This window comes from Callorhinus ursinus, unplaced genomic scaffold (genome assembly GCF_003265705.2).
Source record: "Callorhinus ursinus isolate GAN/ISIS: 27379988/994484 unplaced genomic scaffold, GSC_fseal_2.0 scaffold32, whole genome shotgun sequence".
In the NCBI taxonomy this organism is placed as follows: Eukaryota; Metazoa; Chordata; class Mammalia; order Carnivora; family Otariidae; genus Callorhinus; species Callorhinus ursinus.
Window position 1 is genome coordinate 12417727 of NW_027397094.1, and position 23278 is coordinate 12441004.

At 37.5% G+C, this 23278-nt stretch overlaps 1 protein-coding gene across 1 annotated transcript in view; it reads left to right on the forward strand.

Annotated features, from left to right (window-relative positions):
• The window catches only part of LYST (lysosomal trafficking regulator), a 163660-nt gene that overhangs the window by 85805 nt on the left and 54577 nt on the right, over window positions 1-23278 (forward strand). The window contains exons 22-31 of the mRNA XM_025850667.2: window positions 225-356; window positions 2798-3428; window positions 4079-4256; window positions 6323-6492; window positions 7971-8201; window positions 9872-10038; window positions 10680-10832; window positions 15173-15364; window positions 17467-17645; window positions 19046-19252. Coding sequence (XP_025706452.1) covers window positions 225-356; window positions 2798-3428; window positions 4079-4256; window positions 6323-6492; window positions 7971-8201; window positions 9872-10038; window positions 10680-10832; window positions 15173-15364; window positions 17467-17645; window positions 19046-19252 — 2240 coding nt within the window. The remainder of the gene's footprint in view (window positions 1-224; window positions 357-2797; window positions 3429-4078; window positions 4257-6322; window positions 6493-7970; window positions 8202-9871; window positions 10039-10679; window positions 10833-15172; window positions 15365-17466; window positions 17646-19045; window positions 19253-23278) is intronic.

The following is a 23278-nucleotide window of genomic DNA, read 5'->3' on the forward strand; positions in this document are numbered from 1 at the left end:
AAATAAAAGTTAACGTGGCAAGTAACAGTAAAAAAAAATCTACACCTGAGAAATAATAGCGTGTACTTGCATAGCAAATGCGCTTTAGTATAAAACTTGCCATATTTTTTCACTTTGAACGTCTTTTCATAAAAATTTATATTTAATGATTTGCTTTTGAAATTATATTTTTGTTTTATCCTTCTAAAAAATTTTACTGTCTCAAGATTTTTTTTTGATTCTAGATGGCAAGATCTTTCAGGAGAAAGTCCAGTCAATCATATACCTGAGACATTCCAGCAGTGGAGGACAGTCTGTTCCTAGCCCTGGATTTATGGTAATAAGCCCATCTGGTTTTACTGCTTCACCGCCTGAAGGTAAACATAAACAATAATGAAAGTGTAACCCTTCCTGATATAGTTCTGAATATTAGCAGATAAATAAATTGTACATGTTTTCGCAGTATGATATACGTGATATTCAGATCAAATAAATGGAAGGTTAAAACAAAATTACAGAATATATTTAAGGAATGCATTTCATTACTTTCTGGGATCAGCAGCTCACACTCAGTATAACAAGAGATACTCCAGAGAATTAGGGAACAGAAGAGGTGCATGCTGTCTTGCTCTGGAATTCTCTGTCCCCTTTTATCACGGTGATTTGTCTTTCATTAAGTTTCTGATTTATTTTCCCATTTTCTTCAAAAGCTTTGTTTGACTTACTCTCTCCTTTCTACCTAAACACCATTCTAGACAATGATCAGCCTGTACTCCAGCTTCTCATTCTTGGACTCTGGGGACCTTTCCTTCTACTTTATCTTACCAGTATACATGGACTTCATCATCATCAGGAAGACTTCCCAGCTCTGAAACTCCAGTACCCCACTCTCTGATAACAACCTCCTATCTGGTTTCTTTATCACCATCCCACGTTCCCTTCTGCCTGTTTTCCCCATCCAGCCTAGATCCCATTAGCCAGTTATTTTCTTGACACTGCCTTCAGCTTCCTTGTCCCCTCGCCTTTTGGCGTTCTTGACCTGAGAAACCCCAACCTTGCCTCAGTATAACTATCCTCACGCTGCTGAAAGCTGCTGAAGAGAATTCCTGTCTTTACAAGGGTCTCCAACTGTAGCTGGCCTTTTAATGCTGCCCTGTCATTCTTCAGTATGTTCAAAATCAATTCCCTCTTCTATTTCCATAGCAATCTTTAAGCTTACAGTACTTTTCTGTCTTCCTAACTTAACAACTACCTCATCTCTACTTTTTACAGAGAAACAATAGGAACATGTCTCCTAGTTGCAAACTGGCTGTGTTTCTTTTCCTTTCCTGACAGATGCTGTCTTCCAGAGAAGAGGGATGTGTTTTAATTGGTTTTATTTGGAATTTTATAGGAAATGTCTATCCTTAACATCACTGTGCATCACTATAAACATTTTCAAGTACAATCATTCCCCCCTTTTTTCCAGGTCTTTTGAACAGAAACTTTCAGCAGCCTTAGCACTCCAGCCAAAATGCAGAAATAACTAGGAAAAACTTCCGAGCTATGGAGCTATTATTGCCAAAAAGCCTGTGCTCTAAAACAGTTCATCCAGTGCCTATTTACTATCCAGAACATCAGTGTTCTCAAGTTTTAGCAGGCAAAAGAAAGTACCTGGAGAGCTTGTTAAAACACAGATCTTTGGGCCCCTCCCTCATATATTCCGATTCAGTAGGTCCAGGGTGGTGCCTGAGAATGTCCCTTTGTAACGATCACACAGGTAGTGTTTGCTGATCTCCATGCTGCTGGCGCACAAACCACACCTTGAACAGCATTCACTTTATCCCGTGCACTTAGAATGACAGTGATTTCTCCTTTTGTAAGGAGCATCAAAAGCAGCAAACTGGACAGCTATAATAGGAAGTCAAAAAACTATTGCTTCTCACTAATAGCATCAAGAAGTAACTACAGAAATGGATGAGAGACAGAACAGTCTAGGGCCATTTAGTCTAGTAATTGTAACAACGAGTATGAGTATTACTTCTGTTTATTGAGCACTTATTATATGCTAGACACTATCCTGGGAGCATCACAAATATGATCTCACTTAATCCTTAAAGCAGCCTTGCAAAGTAGATACTCTGAATCCTCCTTTTACATTTACAGAAACTAACACACAAATAACTAAATGATTAATTAAGGCCACCTAACCAACAGAACTATCACATGAGGGCACCTGGGTGGCTAAGTCGATGAAGCATCTGCCTTCGGCTCATGAGATCCTGAGATCTGGCCCCACATTGGGCTCCCTGCTCAGTGGGGAGTCTGCTTCTCCCTCTCCCTCTGTCCCTCTCCCCTCCCCCATGCTGGTGCGTGCTCTGTCTCTCAAATAAATAAAATCTTTTTTTTTTTTAAAAAAAAAGAACCATCACTTAAATCCAGTTATATCTTGTTGAGAAGCCCACACTTTTCTACTACATCAAACTATATCCTAGTGAGTGCTAGCCTGAAGTAAATTTTCGCTTAATTCACTTGATTTCACTACAGTAGAGCCGTTAATCCTAATGACTTCGAATCATTCAGTCAACACTGTATTTTGTTAAGGAGACAGGAGAAGACATACATTTTTGGAAGATTTTAATAAAAAGTAGTTAAAAGGAAAAATAGTTTGAGCACTTAAGAATTTTAAGCACTAGTTACTAGGAACATTACCCTATGTGGATTCTTTTAACATTGCTAGATAAATGGGTCATTGCTGTGGTTGTGACTGATAGTGCAGAAAACAGGTGGTCCCACTTCATAGATTTGTAAAGAGTATTTTTCTTTCTACTCTCACCAGGAAACAAGTCCTGTAATATTATCCCACAACGGATGACCACCAACATGCTGCGTTCTAGAAGCCTACCAGCATTTCCTACTGTTTCACCTCGAACGCAACCACAAAAACTGACTGGAAGTTTGGGTTATAGTATTGACAAGTTACAAAATATTGCAGATAATTATGTTGCTTCTCAAGCAGAGAAACTGAATTCTCTGGTGAGTTCCGAGACCCTGAAAAAAGGTAAAGAGGATGCGTTTGTCAGTGGCTTTGAGTCTGCAAAAGCTGCGTGTGAAATGGAAGCTGCCCTTTCAGCCTGCGCCTCTGTCAGTGGTGTCCCAAAGGGAACACTGGGATTTCCGGGGGTCAGAGTTGATCATAAAGAATTGGCAGCAGAACCCAGATCAGACGATGACAGTCCTGGGGACGAGCCCTGCCCACGCCGACCTGATTACCTAAAGGGACTGGCTTCATTCCAGCAAAGCCACAGCACTACTGCAAGTCTAGGGCTAGCTTTTCCTTCCCAGAATGGATCCGCAGCCGTTGGACGTTGGCCAAGTCTTGTTGATAGGAACACCACCGATGAGTGGGAGAACTTTGCCTTTTCTCTGGGTTATGAGCCAAACTCCAGCCGAACTGCAAGTACTCACAGGTACTCACATGATTTTGCAGGCCCCCCTCTTTGTCTTACTATTCTTGGAAGAATCTCTACCCTTCTAGAAATGTCTTCATTATGTCACTTCCCATCTACAACATATATAATAACAAACAGAAAGGTACCTTTCTCTTTATTTGAATGCTAGCTAGTATTGAATTCTATATTTTGCCCAAGGCCAAACCATAAATAGTTACTAAAGAAAAAAATGTCTTCTGGTCTATTTAATTCTTACAGTTATTAGAGAAAAACTCTTCGGGGAAGCTATAAGATTTATAGCAGCAAGTAGCAACATACTGCGAGAGTTTCTGTGGTGATGGGAATGTTTTGCCTGTGCCGTGAGGTACAGTAGACACTGGTCAAATATGCCTGTTGAATGCTTGAGAGGTGGCTAATGCCCACCACCCTATTGCACATGATAGCTGTGGAATAGAATGGTGTTTAATAGACTGTATGCCTCAACTTTATCGCTGATGAATAAAATGAAAAAAAGTGATGGCACATTTGCTAGTCACAGTTAAACATTTTATGAACCTTTGTTTCACAGGTTCAAATTATTACTATTCCTTACAGTGCTTTCAGGTAATCATTGTGTACTTGTCTTCCTGATAATTGTGTTAGTAAGACTTTTGGGGTCTCTGTTTTAGTGTAACAGAAGACTGTTTGGTACCTATATGCTGTGGATTATATGAGCTCTTAAGTGGAGTTCTTCTCATCCTGCCCGATGTTATGCTTCAAGATGTGATGGACAAGCTCATTCAGGCAGATACACTTTTAGTCCTCGTTAACCACCCATCACCTGCTATACAACAAGGAGTTATTAAAGTAAGGACAAATTCTAGATGTGTTGTTGTTTTAATATGTGTTAAAGTAGACCTAAAGCTTTATTTTATTCTAAGGAATAATGAACCAATATACACTTGACCCTTGAACAACATGGGTTTGAACTGCGTGGGTCCACTTAATACATGCAGACTTTTTTTTATAAATAGAGTACTGCAAATATACTTTCTCCTCCTTATGATTTGCTTAATCACACTTTCTTTTCTCAAGCTTACTTTATTGTAAGAATACAGTATAGAATACGTAGAACATACAGACTGTGTGTTCATCGACTGTTTATATTCTTAGTAAGGCTCCCAGTCAACAAGAGGCTATTAGTAGTTAAGGCTGGGGGAGTCAGAAGTCATATGCAGATTTTCAGCTGTGGGGGGTCATTCATGGGTCAACTGTAGTTTGTTACTTCTTAGTCATTTTTTATATGTATTATCATGCAATTTTAAGCTCTCCTCCATATATAGATTCATACCCATATGTCTTTTAAGTCTACCAACTACAAGGAACACATAGTTCATTGGAAATCTTTCCTGCAGGGTAGTATCAAATCTTAAACATTTACTTCAAGTTTTAGCTCAGCTGTCACCTTTTCAGAGACCCAGTCACCTTTCAGAATAGCTTCCCTCTAGTGTCCAACTCCTCATTTATTCTAGCATCCCAGGTATGTCTTGGAATTATCTTTTTATTCTGTCTGTGTGCTTGTTCTTTCACTCTCCCACACTGACATATCAGCTCCATGAGGATGGGCATCTTGTGTCTAGTGCACACTAGGTACTAAGCATAGTGTTGAATGAATAAACGTTTGGTATGATTGGTTTCCATTAGAAAACAACCCAATATTGAAATGGTCTTTTAGAGATTCTCACTTTCTTTAGTTTGTCTTAAGTAGGATGTTTTTTTAAGCACTTGCAGTTCAACACAGTATTTATTGAGCTTCCATCCCATGTGCAAAACACTGGGCTAGTTGCTATGTGGGATATAAAGTAGAGCGATTTCCACATTCCAGGCGTTTATAGTCTAGTGAGGGAGAAAGACATCTACCCAACTAAATAAAATGGAAAGACTTCTTGTGATGGGTGCTTCAATGGCAATATTAATAAAGAAGAGTGGGAGCATAGGAAAAGCAATTAATTCTGACGGGGGAACCAAGGAAGGAGTCATGCAAAAGGTACATTTGGTATCATGCTGTAAACTTGGAAAGTTTTTAAGTAGGTCAGTAAATAGATGTGTGTTTGGGGAAGAATCGTCTATCAGCACTGTGAGGGAGTGACTGCAGCGGAGGAGAGGTGGAAGTATTCTGTTTAGGCTAGCACAGTAGTCCGGGGGAGAAATGATGAGTTCCTGATCTGGGGAAATGGGAAGTGGAAGGACGCGCAGATTTCAGAGACATTCGCTGGAATGAAGGGGAGAGAACTTCATAATTACACGTGGGCAGTCAGGGCTGGAAAAGCCAAAAGTGAGATTAACTGTGAAATCTAGAAAAGTGGCGCTACTGTGTGCTCTAAGATTGGAACCACGAAAGATTGAGTTTGGAAGGAAAATAATTGATTGGGTTTTACACGTGTTGCATTTAAGATGCCAGGGAAGGGTGGAAATTTAGGCCTGTGCTCAGGATAAATAATCTGTCAAGAAGTCTAGAAATGAAGTCTAGGAGATACACACACACACACACACACACACACACACACACACACACACATTTACAGGGAGAGGATAGTACAGTGTTGACTATTTTTTTTCCTTCAGAATAAAGCACAAATATTGTACTTATACTCGAGTGAGCTACCAGTCTACTAGGTGTCCATGCTTAGCTAAAAAAGTTAGTCTCCCCATAACAAAGGTATTAAGATCACCAAGATAAAGTCATCATTAGCATTCCAAAGTAGTCAGAAGAAAAGATTATTTTTGTTTTGCTATGGAGATTGCATTTTTTTGAGCTTTCTATGTTCTATGCATATGAAAGTAAATGGTAACTTAACAAGTATTTGCCTGATTTCTCTACAGCCTATAAAATTTTAATGCATTATTTAAATTGTCTTAATTTTTTTTCTTAGCTATTAGATGCGTATTTTAATAGAGCATCTAAAGAACAAAAAGATAAATTCCTAAAGAACCGTGGCTTTTCCTTGCTAGCCAACCAGTTGTATCTTCACCGGGGAACACAGGAATTGTTAGAATGCTTCATTGAAATGTTCTTTGGTCGACGTATTGGCCTTGATGAGGAGTAAGTGGGTTCTTTCCTCCACCATAATCGGGGATCTTTTGTCTTAAAAATAAAATTTATTAAGCTGAATCTTAATAAAATTATTTGGTCATTTTTAGAAAAAACCCTCTAAAAGTCATTTTCCAGGTAAATCAACTTATTATTTTCCATATGATTTTGTTTCTAACTTCTTCCTTTGTATTTCATTCATTAGTTAGAAACTAGACACAAATTCTTCATCAAAGGAAAGAAGGTGACCAGTTAAGATTTGGCACACAGTGTTAACATGAGAAGGGTAGCTGAAAAGAAGGTGGCTCGTCTTTGCCCAGCAGCAGATCACATGAGTGATCCATAGAGAAGCTTCCCACTCCCCTCAGCCTCCAGGTTTTCTGGGAGAAGAGTACATCCATCACCTGGAATTCCTGGTTTGGCCAAAAAGTGAAACTGTTACCACTCTCTGTGTTAGTGTAGTGAGAAATGTGTGTCTCATCATTTTTTTTTTAAAGATTTTATTTATTTATTTGGGGGAGAGAGAGAGTGCACAAGGGAGAGCATGAGCAGGGAGGAGAGGGAGAAGCAGGCTCCCCGCGAAGCAGGGGCCCAATGTGGGGCTTGATCCCAGGACCCCGGGATCGTGACCTGAGCCGAAGGCAGATGCTTAACAGACTGAGCCACCCAGGCGCCCCTCTCATCATCATTATAAGTCTCTTTTGCTTATTAAGTAGACCAATTCAGACCTTGAAGAATTTACTTATTAGTCGCAGTAGTGACAATAGCACTTTCATTTGCGTACAGCTTTTAGCTCTTTCCAAGCAATTCTGCAGTATCTCCTTTGATTCTCGCAACAGCCTTGAGAAGAAAGTAGGGCAGGTGTCTCCACACGTATTTGACAGATAAGGAAAATAAGGTACAAAATGCTTAAATAATTTCCTTCTATCACAGAGGCATATAGTATTGGGACAAGAACTCATTCCTTTCATTAGACCTCTTTTTACTAGTTCAAGGTCTCTCAAATACTATTATTATTATTATATGTTATGTAGTAGTAACAGCATATAATCATATAAATTATATATGTTGTGTGTTATATGTTAATGATTATACTGTTAATTATAATTTATTGTTAATAATTTTATTTTATTAATAATAAATTTATAATATCTTCCTGTGCACTTGTTATATAGACCCCTAAAGCAGGAGTCCTTTGCACCTAAGGGGCCTATGGACAAATTAAAGCAAGTCAATTAAAACCATGAAATTGTATACATGTTTCATTTGAATGTTTGTATATTTACCTTGGGACAGACTTCTAACAATACTTTATTTTATTGGGGGCGGGGTCTATGATCTTAAAGGTCCTTTAAAGGTCCTTGCTCCCCAAATTTATTTTTTATAACTTCAAAATCTAGTTAGCAAAACGACCCATATTGCAATCATTTTTCCTTATTTGGTGGTTAGTTGCTTCTAACGTGCTCTTAACTGGGTATTTTTCATTACAGATTTGACCTGGAAGATGTGAAAAACATGGGAATTTTTCAGAAGTGGTCTGTCATTCCTATTCTGGGACTAATAGAGACATCTCTGTATGACAACATGCTTTTGCATAGTGCTCTCTTACTTCTTCTCCAGATATTAAATTCTTGTTCCAAGGTAGCAGATATGTTGCTGGATAATGGTCTACTGTATGTGTTATGTAATACAGTAGCAGCCCTGAATGGATTAGAAAAAAAGTAAGTTTTAAATCATTATTTAAAATGGCACCATCTGATAAATATTTTAGAAAGGGAAAACTTTAGTAATAGGTTACATTAGGGCGTCTGATTTTTCAAAATACTTTTAAAGACTATCTTTCCTACCAAACTGATTAGATTAAATTAATTAAATTAAATTGAATTTGGAAGGGAGAATATTTTCCACCATTTTCAACAAGCTTACTTAAAAAGGTGTTTACTAATGATGTACCGTATGGTGACTAACATAACATAATAAAAAAAAGATGTTTGTACAACCTGCTTTTAAGTATTTAGAACCCAAAGACAAGTTGAATAAATTCAATTGTCCTTAAATACATTTACCAGGCTTCTGTTGTGACCTTATAAAAATTATTATCCCCACAAGGAATAGGAGATTGAGGATTGGAGAGAGAGAGTGACTTGTTGAAGATCATCCAGCTAGTAAATAGCACAGGGCTTGAAACTGAACCCATCTCACTTCAAACGCCTATGTTTTAAACTTCTGATACTCTCCTTTCTTACTACTGTAAATGAATTTCCTGTTTCCAGAAGTATATTGGTAAATGGCTGCCTACCAAATTGATTAACAGCTTTACAAAATGTGTGAGATTATATTTTTACTTGGATTTTGTGCCTTTGGTGTCTGCATGTATGATGTACAACATAATTTTATTAGCATAATGTTAAAATATAAATCTCCAGCAGTACCATCTGACTGCACATTAAAGCATGAAATATTATCTATATTTTTTAAGAGAAGTCAGAATACATAGTTGGCAATTCTCTAGGCCAGGGAGGTTCTATGAGCAAGAGAGACTCCTTTTACTGAGTTCGGTTCAATTGTTACTGAATACCCATTAAATTTAGGATTTGTGTACTAGGCATGTGAGAAATACGAAGTTATTTTATTTCCTCAAAACACTTAGTCTTGGTTATAATACAACATAATCTAATTGGGAAGAGTTGCCTACAGGCTTCTTCTAAAAGTAGTTTGTTGTTGGTTGGTTTTGTTTTGTTTTTAATAAATTGTACTTACTGAATGTGCTTACATGCTACTCTTATTAATTGGCCCCAAATAGTTACCATTTCTAACTCTTGCTTGATTTGGAAAAAAACAAATGGAGAGAAGTATTCAGGCTTAATATCATATACTGAGGTAGATTATCAAGGTTCAAAATTGGGGGACAGAAGTAACTAATTCATATTTAACAGGTATAAGTGATTAATATATGTTCACGTCTATTATCTCTTTTAATCCTTAAAATAACTATAATTTGGTGTGAGATTCAGAGAGGCTAGGTAATGTATTCAAATGCACCTTGTCTGAGGAGCCTTCTAGAGCATTCCTGTTCATACCCCCTAAATCTTCACCTTCCATGAGGTCTAGGAACCTATGTGTTTCCATGGAATCTTGTGTTAATCTCTATTGTTACCCTTAGCAGCACTTACTGTTTATAGTTATCTCTTTACTCATCTGGTCCTCTGCAAAACAGTCAACTGTTTGACAGGACTCAAAGCATGTTTTCTTATTTCTGTTTCTAGCATGCAGTTCAAATGACCTGCCATAGAGTAAGCATGAGTAAATACTGAATGAATGAGTGAATGCCATAAGAATGGGAATTTAATCCAGTTCTCTTTGCCTTAAATTGTTTGTTCTTTTTCTTTAGCGTTCCTTTGAATGAGTACAAATTGCTTGCTTGTGATATACAGCAACTTTTCATAGCAGTTACAATTCATGCTTGCAGTTCCTCAGGCTCACAATATTTTAGAGTTATCGAAGACCTCATTGTACTGCTTGGGTATCTTCAAAATAGCAAAAACAAGAGGACACAAAGTAAGATTTAGTTTTTATGGATTTGGGAGGGAATTATATAGTAGCCAAAAATGTTATTTGAACCTAATCTCTTTCTTGTGGAAACTATTGTACTGAAGGTTCATCCTTAATTTTGTGATAGTATCTATCAGCTTTAAAAAGTCTTTTTAAGTGGCAAAATTTAAACAAGTGATGCCTTGATATAAATAGTAGCTGGCAACACATTAAGAGTAGCCTCTGATTTTTCTTACCAAATAGAATTAAAAGGCTTATGTTGAATAAAAATGCCCATTAGTTTTCTCTAATGGCAAATACTAAATAAGTATGAAACAGAAAAATGTGAGAATTTCTGGTAAATTTTGCCTTATATGTTAAAAAGCCTGTTCTTTAAAACAATGATATAAAATGAAATAAATTTGTGAGCTGATATTTTTCCACTGAATTTTTTATAATGACTATTTCAAAATTTGCTTTACAATTTCTTCTAAAGGCTGTTTAAAAATGTTTACTACTATCAAACCCACATTGATCAAAATTTTAAAATTTACATCTATTAAAACATATATTGGCAGTTTAGATGTTGCATGAAAATAAAAATCAACTCAGTTTTAAAAATTAACATCCACATGGCTTGAAAACATTCTAGTATCTTCTGTTTTTAGATACGGCTGTTGCATTACAGTTTAGAGTTCTCCAAGCTGCTATGGAATTTATAAGGACCACTGCAAATCATGACTCTGAAAACCTTGCAGATACATTCCCATTACCCTCTGCTCCCCATCATGCAGTATTTCAGAAGCGGAAGAGCATTGCTGGTGAGTATTGAAATAATATTTTAATAATTATAAATTGAGGGTGGCTTGACTTTCCTATATTCTGATGCCATTCACACTTTTAAAATATTTTTTACTTTCAAAAGTTAAACTATGGGGGGCACCTGGGTGGCCCAGGCGGTTAAGCATCCAACTCCTGATTTTGGCTCAGGTCATGATCTCAGGGTCCACGTCAGCGGGGAGTCTGCTTGAGATTCTCTCCTCTCCTCTACCCTCCCCTTCCCCTGCTCTCACTCTCTCTCTCTCTCTCTAAAATAAATAAATAAATCTTAAAAAAAAAAGTTAAACTATAAAATTTGAGAAAGGTTTTTTTCCCTGAAAAAACATTCTGCTGGTTTCTTTCAGTGCTCTTCTCATTCAGTTATCTCTTGAGCAGCTGCCATGTGCCAAGCACAGTGTAAATGTTGAAGATACAGGGGTGAGGAAAACATACAGATTCTGTCCTCACAAAGATTACAAAATAGTAGAGAAATGCAGAGGATCAGAGTAGAGACCATAACAGGGCAACCTGGTTTCCATCAGAAGTCAGAGAATTCTCTGAGGAAGTACAATTTCAGTGTAGACACAAAGGGTGAGAGGAGCTAGCAAGGTAGAGTCAGAGAAGGAGTGCGGTAGGCAGCATGACCGGCTTACATGAGGTTTCACATCAGGAAAATACTGAGCTTCGGAGAACTGGAAGTCATTTAGCCAGAGTGGAATACTCTGGAGCGAATGAGGAGCACGATGCGGATGAGGCTGCCCGGGGCAGCATGGGCCAGGGCGTAGGTAACCATGTAGGCCATGTGGAGGAGTTGAGATTTTATCATGCTGGGAAGTCATGACATAAGCAGATTTTCATTTTGTAAGGACCACTCTGGTTTGTGTGTGGGGAGTGGGTTGGAGGAGAGCAAGGAAAGTAGTGGGGGGTCCAGGTAGGAGGCTGTCGAGCAGTGAAGGGGGAGAAGATGGTGGCTCACATGTGGTTAGAATGCATGCCACCTCAGCGCTTCCTGTGAATTAGCACAGATCACCAAATAAGTGTCAATATTGTTAGACTTCCTTATTTTTCTGACAGAATCTGCTGTGACCTTTATACACATAATCTGGAAAGATGGCCTAAACACCTCCCCACACACACATAGGATCTACACGTGCACCTGCACAAATACATGTGCATATGTATGTATGTATAGTGGATATATATGTGTACACACACACACGTATCTCCAAACACAGTAATTGGTAATTTGTTTGAAGTTTAATCACCCTTACTGTCATAAGGGCTTTTAAATCCAAATCTATCTTCTACTTGTGTTAAACAACACAAGTTGTTTATTTTGTTCAGTGCTATGCCAGATTTTAAAACCATGTGAGAAACTCATCTGTAGAGAAAAGCTATACATTTTTTGCAGCATTATGTTTCAATTATGCTAAATGTAAGCTACGTAAATAAAACTTCTAAGACATCCACATAACTTTATTGCCCCTATACAGCCTTCCTTAATATAGTATCCGAACGCAGTCTCTCCTCTTGACTGGATGTCCCAGGAACTCTCTGGTCTCGGGTAGAATTCTGCCTTTTATCGAGTCTAGCAGTCACGCTCAGCTAACCACATACCAGAAGACAACTTTTGAACCACCTTTCCATTGCAGGATTCCTTATATTTATATAGTCAGTGACTGCTTAGATGGAATTCACCCTCTTTTGATATAGGAAAATATGCCTTTGCCAGTGTCACACATCACGGGAGCTGTTTCTTTCTTGCTCACATTTCTCATTCTCATGTCCATTTCTCCTGAGCTTTTATACCTAGATCCCCGGTTTAGTTTTCCATCAACTCATCCTGGTCTGACACAGTGGTGCTCTTGGTGTCCTCGGTTTGGTCTGTGATTTCCCTAATAGTCTTTCATCTCTCTTTTGATGAGCATTTTTATCACCTTTAGCCTCAGAGCCCTGCGTAGCTCCAAGTTCGTTAATTGTTTATTTTTTGTTTGTTTGAGTCCTTTTAAAGTGGATGACAGACCTTTAGTCCTTTCTTTAAACCATTCTTTTTTTTTTTCTGCCTCCTCTGGCCTCTTCCCCTGGGCTTATGTCTTTTACTGCACCTAAGTAAATGCCATTGCTGTAAGCCACACGAGGCTTATGGAGTCCTACAAAGTTTGAACTTGAGGGAAGACCTTAAAAGTTTACCAGACCAGCTCCCACATTTTACAGAAGCACAGAGGCCTGTAATCAGAGACAGCTGGAGCAAGAGCACCTACGCCCCTCCCTCTGCACCGCGCACCCCTCCCTCTGTGTCCTACACCGCATCCACTCATTCCAGCTCTGTCATGTCTTTAGGACACATCTCTCATAGGCCTCTCCCACCAGTTCTTCCTGGTTTAAATATGGCCCTTTTTAAAATACTGTCTCTTGGAATCCAGTTTACAAAATACACTTTATATGTTGCTTTGTAATTCCTTCCACATTGTTTTACACATGTATTTGGGAAAGACTGTTTCATTTCTTCATTCTTAGTCAAAAGTAAGGGCCACCCAGGCACCCCTAATTAATTTTTTAAAGGATTGTGTTTATTTACTTAGAGAGAGCTTGAGTGGGAGGAGGGGCATTGAATCTCAAGCAGACTCCCCACTAAGCTCGGGGGGAGCCTGACCCAGGGCCCGAGCTCACAACCCTGAGATAACGACCTGAGCCAAAATCCAAGAGTTGGATGCCCAACCGACTGAGCCACTGGGGCACCCCATCCATTATTTTATTTATTATTTAATCCATAGAACAGTCTTCTTTATCCATTCATTCAACCATCAAATATCTATTGGACATCAGCCACATACCAGGTATTGTTTTATCTGCTTTCATGGATCTTATATTTTACTGGACAAAATGGTTAATAACCCTGTAAACAAATACATTTAATATCATGTCAGAGAGTGACAAATATCTACCTGTGAAGTGAGCTCTATTTTACTTTCTAATCTACATCTTAATATATGAGGGAATGGAGGCTTAGAAAGAAGTGCACTTGAGGCCACTCCAGCTGGTGCAGCTTCACAGCACGAGTGCCAAAATACGCACCCCCCCCCCACTTTTTCAAGTACATAGTAGTGAGGACTTAACATTTCCTTATTCAGTATATTGCTCTGCCTCTGAATTAGGATTATCTGCCAGAGATAATAAATTACCTGCCTGGAAAGCTGCCAGACATGTAGACATTAGGAAGAATCTGCTTAAACTAAGTAAGAACATAGGCTGACGATATTATTCTTGAATATACCCTGGATATGAATATTTTTTTATTTACTTCGTTTTTGTCTCAAAGGCAACTCCACCTACCCAAATGTATTAATGGATAAGAATTACTGACTACCTGAAAATACTGCACAATCTAAAATGCTATTAAAATATTTAAATATCTTACAGGATGAGTCATTAAAACGTATCATAATTGAGTCATGTAAGTAATGTGTATAGAGGCTATCTGTGGAAATTGATGTATGTTTTCATAATTTAAAACAAAGGTTCAATTCCAATGAAGGGTTCCATTATTCCTCACCTACCAAGACGTCATTTTGGTTCCTATGGTCAACTTCCGATGCCCTTCTCCTTCAGCCCATTATGTCCAGACGCATTCTCCCCGTATCCTCCTGGATCCGCTACTTGTGTGGTACCTCTCGGAGCAGGTGCAGTGATGGTGCAGGAATGCCACTCCTAACTGTTCAATCTGAGGACACAGTTCGCAGGAAACACTTTTAGAGGATTGAATTCTAAAGATGTACCAAATCATTTCAATAGCAAATCACTGGAATTATATTTACTTTTCTGATCTCTTCACTTTCACTGGACTGATTTCTACTAATCTCACTTATATATAATTCTCAAAACTACTTTATAAAATTTAACAATGGTAATTATCCAGAAATAATCATATTCTTACTGAATACACCATGTGCTTTAAAAACCTGTTGATTATTTTGGAATACAAGGAAGTGAAACAGTATTTGAAAATATTTTGTCAGAACGTTCTGAACTACTTACATATACCCGTCTAATTCTTCTGAGTTTTTCCAAAGACTCAAATTTTGCCAAGTGATGTCCATCCCACTAGTCTGTGTTACTAGCTTCAACATTCATATTTGGACTTTGAAATCAGAAGTACTGTTGCACTTCATCAAAGGGGGAGAAACATCACCTTCTCTGAATCATGCTCTTTCCTTTGTGTAAATTACCTTGGTATCAATTCAGATTCGTTTCATGGTCTAATAATCAAAAAGCTGCAAGAAAAATAATTTCCTTGATCCCTGTTAACTCTGGCATTTGATGTTTTTAATTTATATATTTGAAGGTCCTCGAAAATTTCCCCTTGCTCAGACTGACTCTCTGCTGATGAAAATGCGCTCGGTGGCAAGTGACGAACTGCATGTGATGATGCAGAGGAGAATGAGCCAGGAGAACCCCGTCCAGGCAACCGAGACAGAGCTGGCGCAGAGACTGCAGAGGCTCACCATTTTAGCGGTTAACAGGATTATTTATCAAGGTAGGACCAGAGGATAAATCTGTGCTTGCTCAGATATGGGATTAAAAGGAAAATGATTTAAGAGGAAACTGATTAGGTCTCAAAATTTTAAACAGCATTAATTTTTCATTCCCAAGAATTTCTTATTTGGAACTAAGAGGTCTTGAATAAAAATCCACTTTTTAATGTGTTATATGCTGACCTGAAGTGACCATTGAGTTTAAAACAGTACAGCAGCCCCAATAGATATTTTTTTAACTTTTCTTTGAGATAACTGTACATTCACATGCAGTTGTTAAGAAATACTGCAGAGAGATCCCCTATGCCTTTTATCCCGTTTCCCCCAGAGGGTTGTGCAAAATTAGAGTCAAGGGTCATGAGCAGGATACAGACATAGTTATGTTCAAGGAACTGAGCACTTTATCACACAGGAGACCCTTATGTTGCCTTTTTTTTTTTTTTTTTGGAAGGTTTATTTACTTATTAGAGAGAGAGCGGCAGGGGGGGAGGAGCAGAGGGAGAGAAAATTTCAAGCAGATTCCCTGCTGAGCGTGGAGCCCAATGCAGGACTCGATCTCACAACCCTGAGATCACGACCTCAGCTGAAACCAAGAGTTGGATGCTCAACTGGCTGCACCAACCAGGAGCCTCTGTGTTGCCTTTTTAATAGCCACACCCACTCTCCTCCCCTTCTGCCCCTTCCTTCGTCCCTGGCAACCTCTAATCTGTTCTCCATTTCTTTATTTTCATCATTTCGAGAATTCTGTATAAATGGAATCATACAGTATGTGGCCTTTTAGGGTTGGCGCTTTTCCCTCTATAATTCTCGGAGAGTCATCCTGGTTTTTGTGTGTATCAATAGTTTGTTGCTTTTTTGTTTTTGCTGAGTGGTTTTCCATGGTATGGATGCACCATAGTTTGTTTAGTCATTCACCTGTTGAAAGACCATCTGGGTTGTTTTCCAGCTTTCAGTTACTACAATTCAAGCTAGCTGCTGGAAACATTTATGTGTAAGTTTTTGTGTGAAAATAAGGCTTCGTTCTTCTGGAATAAGGGTAGTTGTGTGCTTTGTTCTTGTTAAGAAGCTGTCAGACTTTTCCAGAATGACCGTTTAATTTTACGTTCCCACCAGCAATGTATGAGTGATGCAGCTTTCCTCACATCCTTAACCAGTATTTGGCATTGTCACTATTTTTAATTTTAGCTATTCTGATAGATGTATAGTGATATCATATTGTGGTTTCAATTTGCATTTTATAGGGGCTACTGATTTATATATTTATATATAAAACATAATACCTAGAGCAACCACTAAAAAGCTATGCAAAGAAATACACTCAGAAGCACTATAGAGGGGCACCCAGTGGCTCAGTCGGTCAAGCGTCTGCCTTTGGCTCAGGTCATGGTCCCAGGGTCCTAGGATCGAGCCCCACATCAGGCTCCTTGCTCACCGGGAAGCTTGCTTCTCCCTCTCCTCTGCCTGCCGCTCCCCCTGCTTGTGTTCTCCCTCTCTTGCTCTGTCAAATAAATAAATAAAATCTTTTTTTGAAAAAAAGCACTATAGATAAGTCAAAATGGAATTCCCAATAAATGTTCAAGTAACCTCAAGAAAATAGGAAAAAGAAAACAGTAATTGTTAATCATTATAAATGCATAATACAACCAAGGCTCATATTTTTAACTTTTCTAATTTGTATTTGGGTCAACCAGATCCCAGGCTAAACTCTGAAATTGAAATCATTTATCACATGCAAATTTAATGGGATAGCACATGCATTAAAACAGCTCTACATACCCACCTAATGTAAAGATTATGTGGTCTTTATGTTTGATTTGCACAAGAACCTCATGACCTTAATAATTTTGCAATTTAACTCATCTTCATTAATAAAATATTTAGTTTAGAATTATATGACATATATGTTTAAATGCCTGCATTGTTTTGGGTGAATTCACTTTCTTTGTTGTATTGTTATCTTCTACATCTAATACATTTGCTACACATTTATATTGTGACAACTGAATTAACAATTACATAGAATATATTTACCAGCTTCATTACCATTTGTAATGGCTAGGCATCACTGATGTGACTAATTGTTTATTCTTCTTTTAATTCAAAGAGTTTAATCCAGATATTATTGACGTTTTGAGTACTCCAGAAAATGCAACTCAAAGCAAGATCTCAGTTTCCCAGACTGAAATTTCTGAAGAAGATGTTCATCCTGAACAGCCTTCCATTTTCAATCCATTTCAGAAGGAGATACTCACATATCTTGTAGAAGGATTCAAAGTATCTATTGTAAGTAAATTAATTGCATGGACATGTTCATTAACACAAAAGGAGTAGGGTTTTATGTGTCCAGTTACTCTTGAATTATTAGTATTATTATTAATTATTATAAAGGTTAGATCTTGGCTTAAACATATCTAACACCTTCAAAATTATGTAGAGAATACTACCAAGTATCAGGCTCCATTAATCACTGATGTACTTGGATTTCTGTGGATCATATACAGTTGACCCTAGGGAACAAATCAGTCAGCACATTTCATAGATACCAAAAGTCAATCTAATTCTAGCAGAACTCATAAATCTCGATTCTGCCAATCTCTAAATCTAAACTAGATTTTGGTGTCTGCAGGTTTTACTTAGAGCTGAATGATTTACACAGGGCCCTTAGGACTGGTGGTAATTTGGAGAGCCATTTCCAAAACTCAGAATAGATTCTAAAATGTACTGATTCCAGTTTTAAACCAGATACAGGATATTTGATCAAGATTGAGTTAGCCTTAGTTGGACCACAGTTGAAGCAGCTTATTTGGTTACTTATTAAGGAATATTGGTGGTCAGTTTATATGCAGTTCTTATTTTGTGATTGTTATACTCCATATTTTAACATTAATTCTTTATTATGATGCCTTCTCTTTTATATTGTAAAATCAGTCAATCTACTGTTGTTTTTTGATGATTCCTTTTTTTTTTTTTTAGTTTAAAATTTCTAAGCCCTAGGTAATTTAAGTGACCTTAGCTTCTTAACCCATCTCTCTCTCTTTTTTTGTGTGGTACAATACACATAATATAAAATTCACTATTTTAACCATCTTAAAGGCATAATTCAGTGGTACCAAGTACATTCACATTGTTGTGCAACCATTACCACTCTCCATCTCCAGAGCTTCTACAGTATCCCAAACTGCTCTGTACCCAATAAATAATAACTCCTCATGCCCCTCTCCCCCAGCCCCTGATAACCACTATTCTACTTTCTGTCTCTATGAATTTAACTTTCCAGATACCTCATATAAGTTATACAATACGGTATTTCCTACAAGATATGTCCTTTTTTATGTGGCTTCTTTCATTTAGCGTGATATTTTCAAGTTCATCCATGTTAAAGCATGTATCAGAACATTCCTTTTAAAGGCTGAATAATATTCCATTCTATGTATAAACTACAATTGTTTATCCATTCACCCATCAGTGGACATTTGGATTGTTTCAACCTCTTGGCTATTTTGATCAATGTTGGTATTTGTCTATCTTTTTTAACTACCCTAATTTAACCATTCTAATTTCTACTACTAAAAAAACAATCTACAATAAAACATGTCCCGTGATCTTCTTTGGGGCTGTGTAGAGAGGTTAGTGTATTATTGCTTGAGAGGTCGGATCCTAATTCATTCCTGTTCTGATTGAAGGGTTCAAGTAAAACCAGTGGTTCCAAGCAGCAGTGGCCTAAAATCTTATGGTCTTGTAAGGAAACCTTCCGAATGCAGCTTGGCAGACTCCTAGTGCACATTTTGTCACCAGCACACTCTTCTCAAGAGAGAAAGCAAATTTTCGAAATAGTTCGTGAACCAAATCATCAGGAAATACTACGAGACTGTCTTAGCCCATCCCTGCAAGTAAGTATCTCAACACTTCAAAAGTAAAAAGTAGTGGTGAAGTGTAAAATTGAACAACACAAGAACTGAAGATAAACTGTATTTTCATGCCAAACATCCTAAACATAGTTTTCTTACCAAACAAATATCTCCTGAGGTCCTTCTTCAGATGCTCTATACCAGACTCAAATTGACCTCTTTGTCTATTTCCCATTCCTTCTTCCAGGGCTGGGATGAAGAATTCTGTATCTGAGCTCTTAGAAGAGCCTTTGTAGTTTTTACTAAATCTTCAAGTGTTTTCTTTTTCAAAAGCATTATATTATCCATAAAACATCTAAATTGAGTAGCTCAAACAGTAGTACATGTGATATTTTTTATTATGTTCATATGATATATTTTTAAAAATGCTTATAGTAAGTTAAAATTTTTAGAAATGTGTTGATCATTTGGAATGATCAAAATCAAAATACTTAAAAGAATTTCAGAGTCTATAAATTCTAACACTTAAAGAGTGATAGATGGAGAGTTTAAATGGAACAACCAGTTTAAAGAGCTGTTTAGCAGTTTCTTATAAAATTAAACATATACTTAACCTGTGACCCTAAAATTCCATTTTTAGGTATTTACCTAAGAGAAATTAAACATATGACCATAAAAAGACTTGTACAGGAATATCCATGTCAGCCTTTTTGCTAATAGCCAAAAACTGGAAATAACCCAAATGTCAATCAACAAGAGAATGTATAACCAAATTGTGATATGTTATATATTTATATAATAGACTATTATACAGCAATAAAAGGAAACAGACTATTGATGCACCTACCATTATGGATGAAGTTCAAAAACATTGTGTTAGTGGGGCACCTGGGTGGCTCAGTCGTTAAGCATCTGCCTTCGGCTCAGGTCATGATCCCAGGGTCCTGGGATTGAGCCCCGCATCGGGCTCCCTGCTCAGCGGGAAGCCTGCTTCTCCCTCTCCCACTCCCCCTGCTTGTGTTCCCTCTCTCGCTGTGTCTCTCTCTGTCAAATAAATAAATAAAATCTTAAAAAAAAAAAAACCAATATTGTGTTAGCAAAAGGAACAACCAAACACAAAAGAGCACACATTTTGTGATTCTATTCGTATGAAGTCTAAGAACAGGCAGAATTAAGACATGGTGATAGAATTCAGGACAGTAGTTGTGTCCATGAGGAAGGGGGAAGCGAGAAGGTGAATTGAATGGAAAGGGGCATTAGGAAACTTTCTGGGGCAATAAAAATGTACTTGATCTTATTCAGGATAGTGGTAAAATGGATGTATACAGTTGTCAAAACTGAGAAATGAACACTTAATATCTATGCTTTATGTACATTATACCCCTGTAAATACAGTAATAGGTGATATATACAGACAGGCATCCCTTTTAATACCTGGGAAACTCAGATATATCATATTAAGAACCAAAGGGTTATAGTTTTGAAGTGATGAACTCTCTACTATTAAGATTCTCTCAGGTGCCCTCTGGGCATTGTCTTCCCTCTCCCAAGGCAGAAGCACATCCAGCCCACAGTCTCCTGTGGAGAATTTGAAGGGATGTTCTTTCCTGCCTTTATTCTCAGCAGAGTTGCCATCCACCAAAACCCAGCCTGGTGTTGACAGTCCTCTTTCCCCACACCAACTTTCCTCTCCATTATTCCCATTTCATCGATGGTGTCCATACAGGGTTCAACTTGAAATATGGGCTCCATGGTTGAATTTTCCTCTCCCTTAAATTCATGTCATCGCCAAAGCCAGTCATTTATTTCGTGTCTTTAACTGTTTTCTACCTGCCCCACCCTAGTTCAGACTTTCGCCCCTGTGCTCAGATCACTACAATAACCTCCTCTCTACCTCAAAACCACATTATTGTGTCTGGTTTTTTTAAGTTTATTATGGAGACTTTCAAAGATACCTAAAAGTTGGGAGAGAGAAAACAAGGACCCACATGACCATTACCCAGGTTTAATTTTTCTTTGCAGTGTTTCGAAATAAATGTCAGGTATCAAATCATTTTACCTGTGAATCCTTTACCTGTCCACATCTCTGACTGATAAGGACTTCTATAAAATTTGTCACACTCAATAATGACGGCAGTTCTCTATTGTCATCTAATACTCAGTGTGTAAACTTTCCCAATTGTCTTATAATTTTTGTAATAGTTGCTTGATTCTGGATCCAAATAAGGCCCACACATTGCATTTGTTTGATGTATGCTAAATCTTTTTAATCCCTGGCAAGTACCCTCCCCAGCCATTTTTTAAATGTCATCTATTTATTGATGAAACTGGGTCTTTCGTTCTATAGGATTTCCCACATTCTGGATTTAGCTGATCATATGTATGCCTGTAGCTCTAGGTTTCAAGGCTTACTAGATTCCAGTTCCTGGTTTCATATCTGGTTCTGTGTTTGTTTTTTTAAAAGACTACTTTATTAAGAGTGCTTTGCATTTTCTGTTACCGCATAGCAGGAGACAGAGAATGTCTAGTTGCCCTGCTTTTTCAGACGATATCAGCCTGATCCATTCGTTTTAAAGTTCACCCTCAACCTTTAACCTAATAGTTTTAGCTGCTGCTGATGAGAGTTGCCAAGATCTACTTTTTTCATTAGGAATTGCAAAATAGTGATTTCTCAGAGTTTCTCATTCCACCAGCATCTATTGCTCTGATTCTTCTGTAGGAAGAATATTGCTTTATCAACTATCTGACTACCCTAAAATATAGTCTGTATGGGAAAGGCAATGCTTGTTTCTTTTCCCTGTTTATTAGAATAATGAGTTGGTGCCCTAACAACCTCCAATTTTTATATTCATCTTTATTTTTGAGGTGTCATTATGAATTCAGGTATTTTTTTACAAAAGCAGTTGCAAACCTTTGCAGTTATTATTCCATTTGATATTCAAATTAACACCTATGTAGATTCAAATTGTTACATTCCTTTAACATAGCCTTTTCAACTTTTAACAAGTTAATATGATTAACTTCTTTGCTTTCTGGAACAGAATAACGTCCCAGGTTTATCTTGCACACCCTTCCCAGACTTTTCCCCCCAGGAAGCCCTTGTTTCCTTTTCATGAGATGATGGTATTTAGAAATTACAAATCTAAGGACTAGGAACACTCATTTCTACTCGGTTGTCATTTCTTTTTTGTGTTCATCCCTAATGACACCTTTTCTAGTCTCAGGAACTATGATCAATAAAGTGTGGGTTAGATGTTGAGATGAGATTCTAGAAACAACTTTAGTGTCTTAAGAAAATCATGTGTTTTTTGGATATTCAGGATGAATAAAGACATTTTTTATAGCTTTTCAAGATCATTTTTAGAATGTCACTGAATACTAAACTATTTTTAGATTATATCAAGAGCATTACCTTTAAGACACACATGTGAAAATAGTCTAGTCATTTACTATTTTTCTTTATTTGCCAACTTTTCAGGCCTTTTACTCACAGAGTGTCTGTTCATTTTTCTCTTTTGGTCAGGAAGCAGCTGTCTCCTGACTAATTTAAAATGTTGCATTAAAATGAGCTTTGCTATTTTCATCATTGCATATGTTCATCTTATGCTTTTGGGAAATGACATGATGTGATTCAGTGTGTTCATTTAAATATCACCCAAAATGTAAGAGCTTCCAAATTCATTTGTTGACATTTAATACTATTCACAGTTTAAAATGTCATAAAGCCAAATGCAGTGGTATTTGTATCAATGCAAATTTTTAAAAAGTAAAATTCTGCATGTTTCACTTGTTGGCATAATTAATGTTTAAAAAATACACAGCATACACATAACAATTAGGTCTAAGATCTATTGCATGGAAGGGCCACTTAAAAAATCATGAATCAAAGTTTGGTTTAGGTTTCCTCTATGAAAGACAGTTGTCATTACCTTAAGTAATATTCTGATTTTAGTTACAGGGCAGTTCTAAGACTGGCCTAATCCAGCCCTTCTCTAGACATGCTCATGGAACTGGTGCCGACATCTCACTGGTTTTAGAGTTTTTCACCTTTAGTTCTCCCTAAGGAGT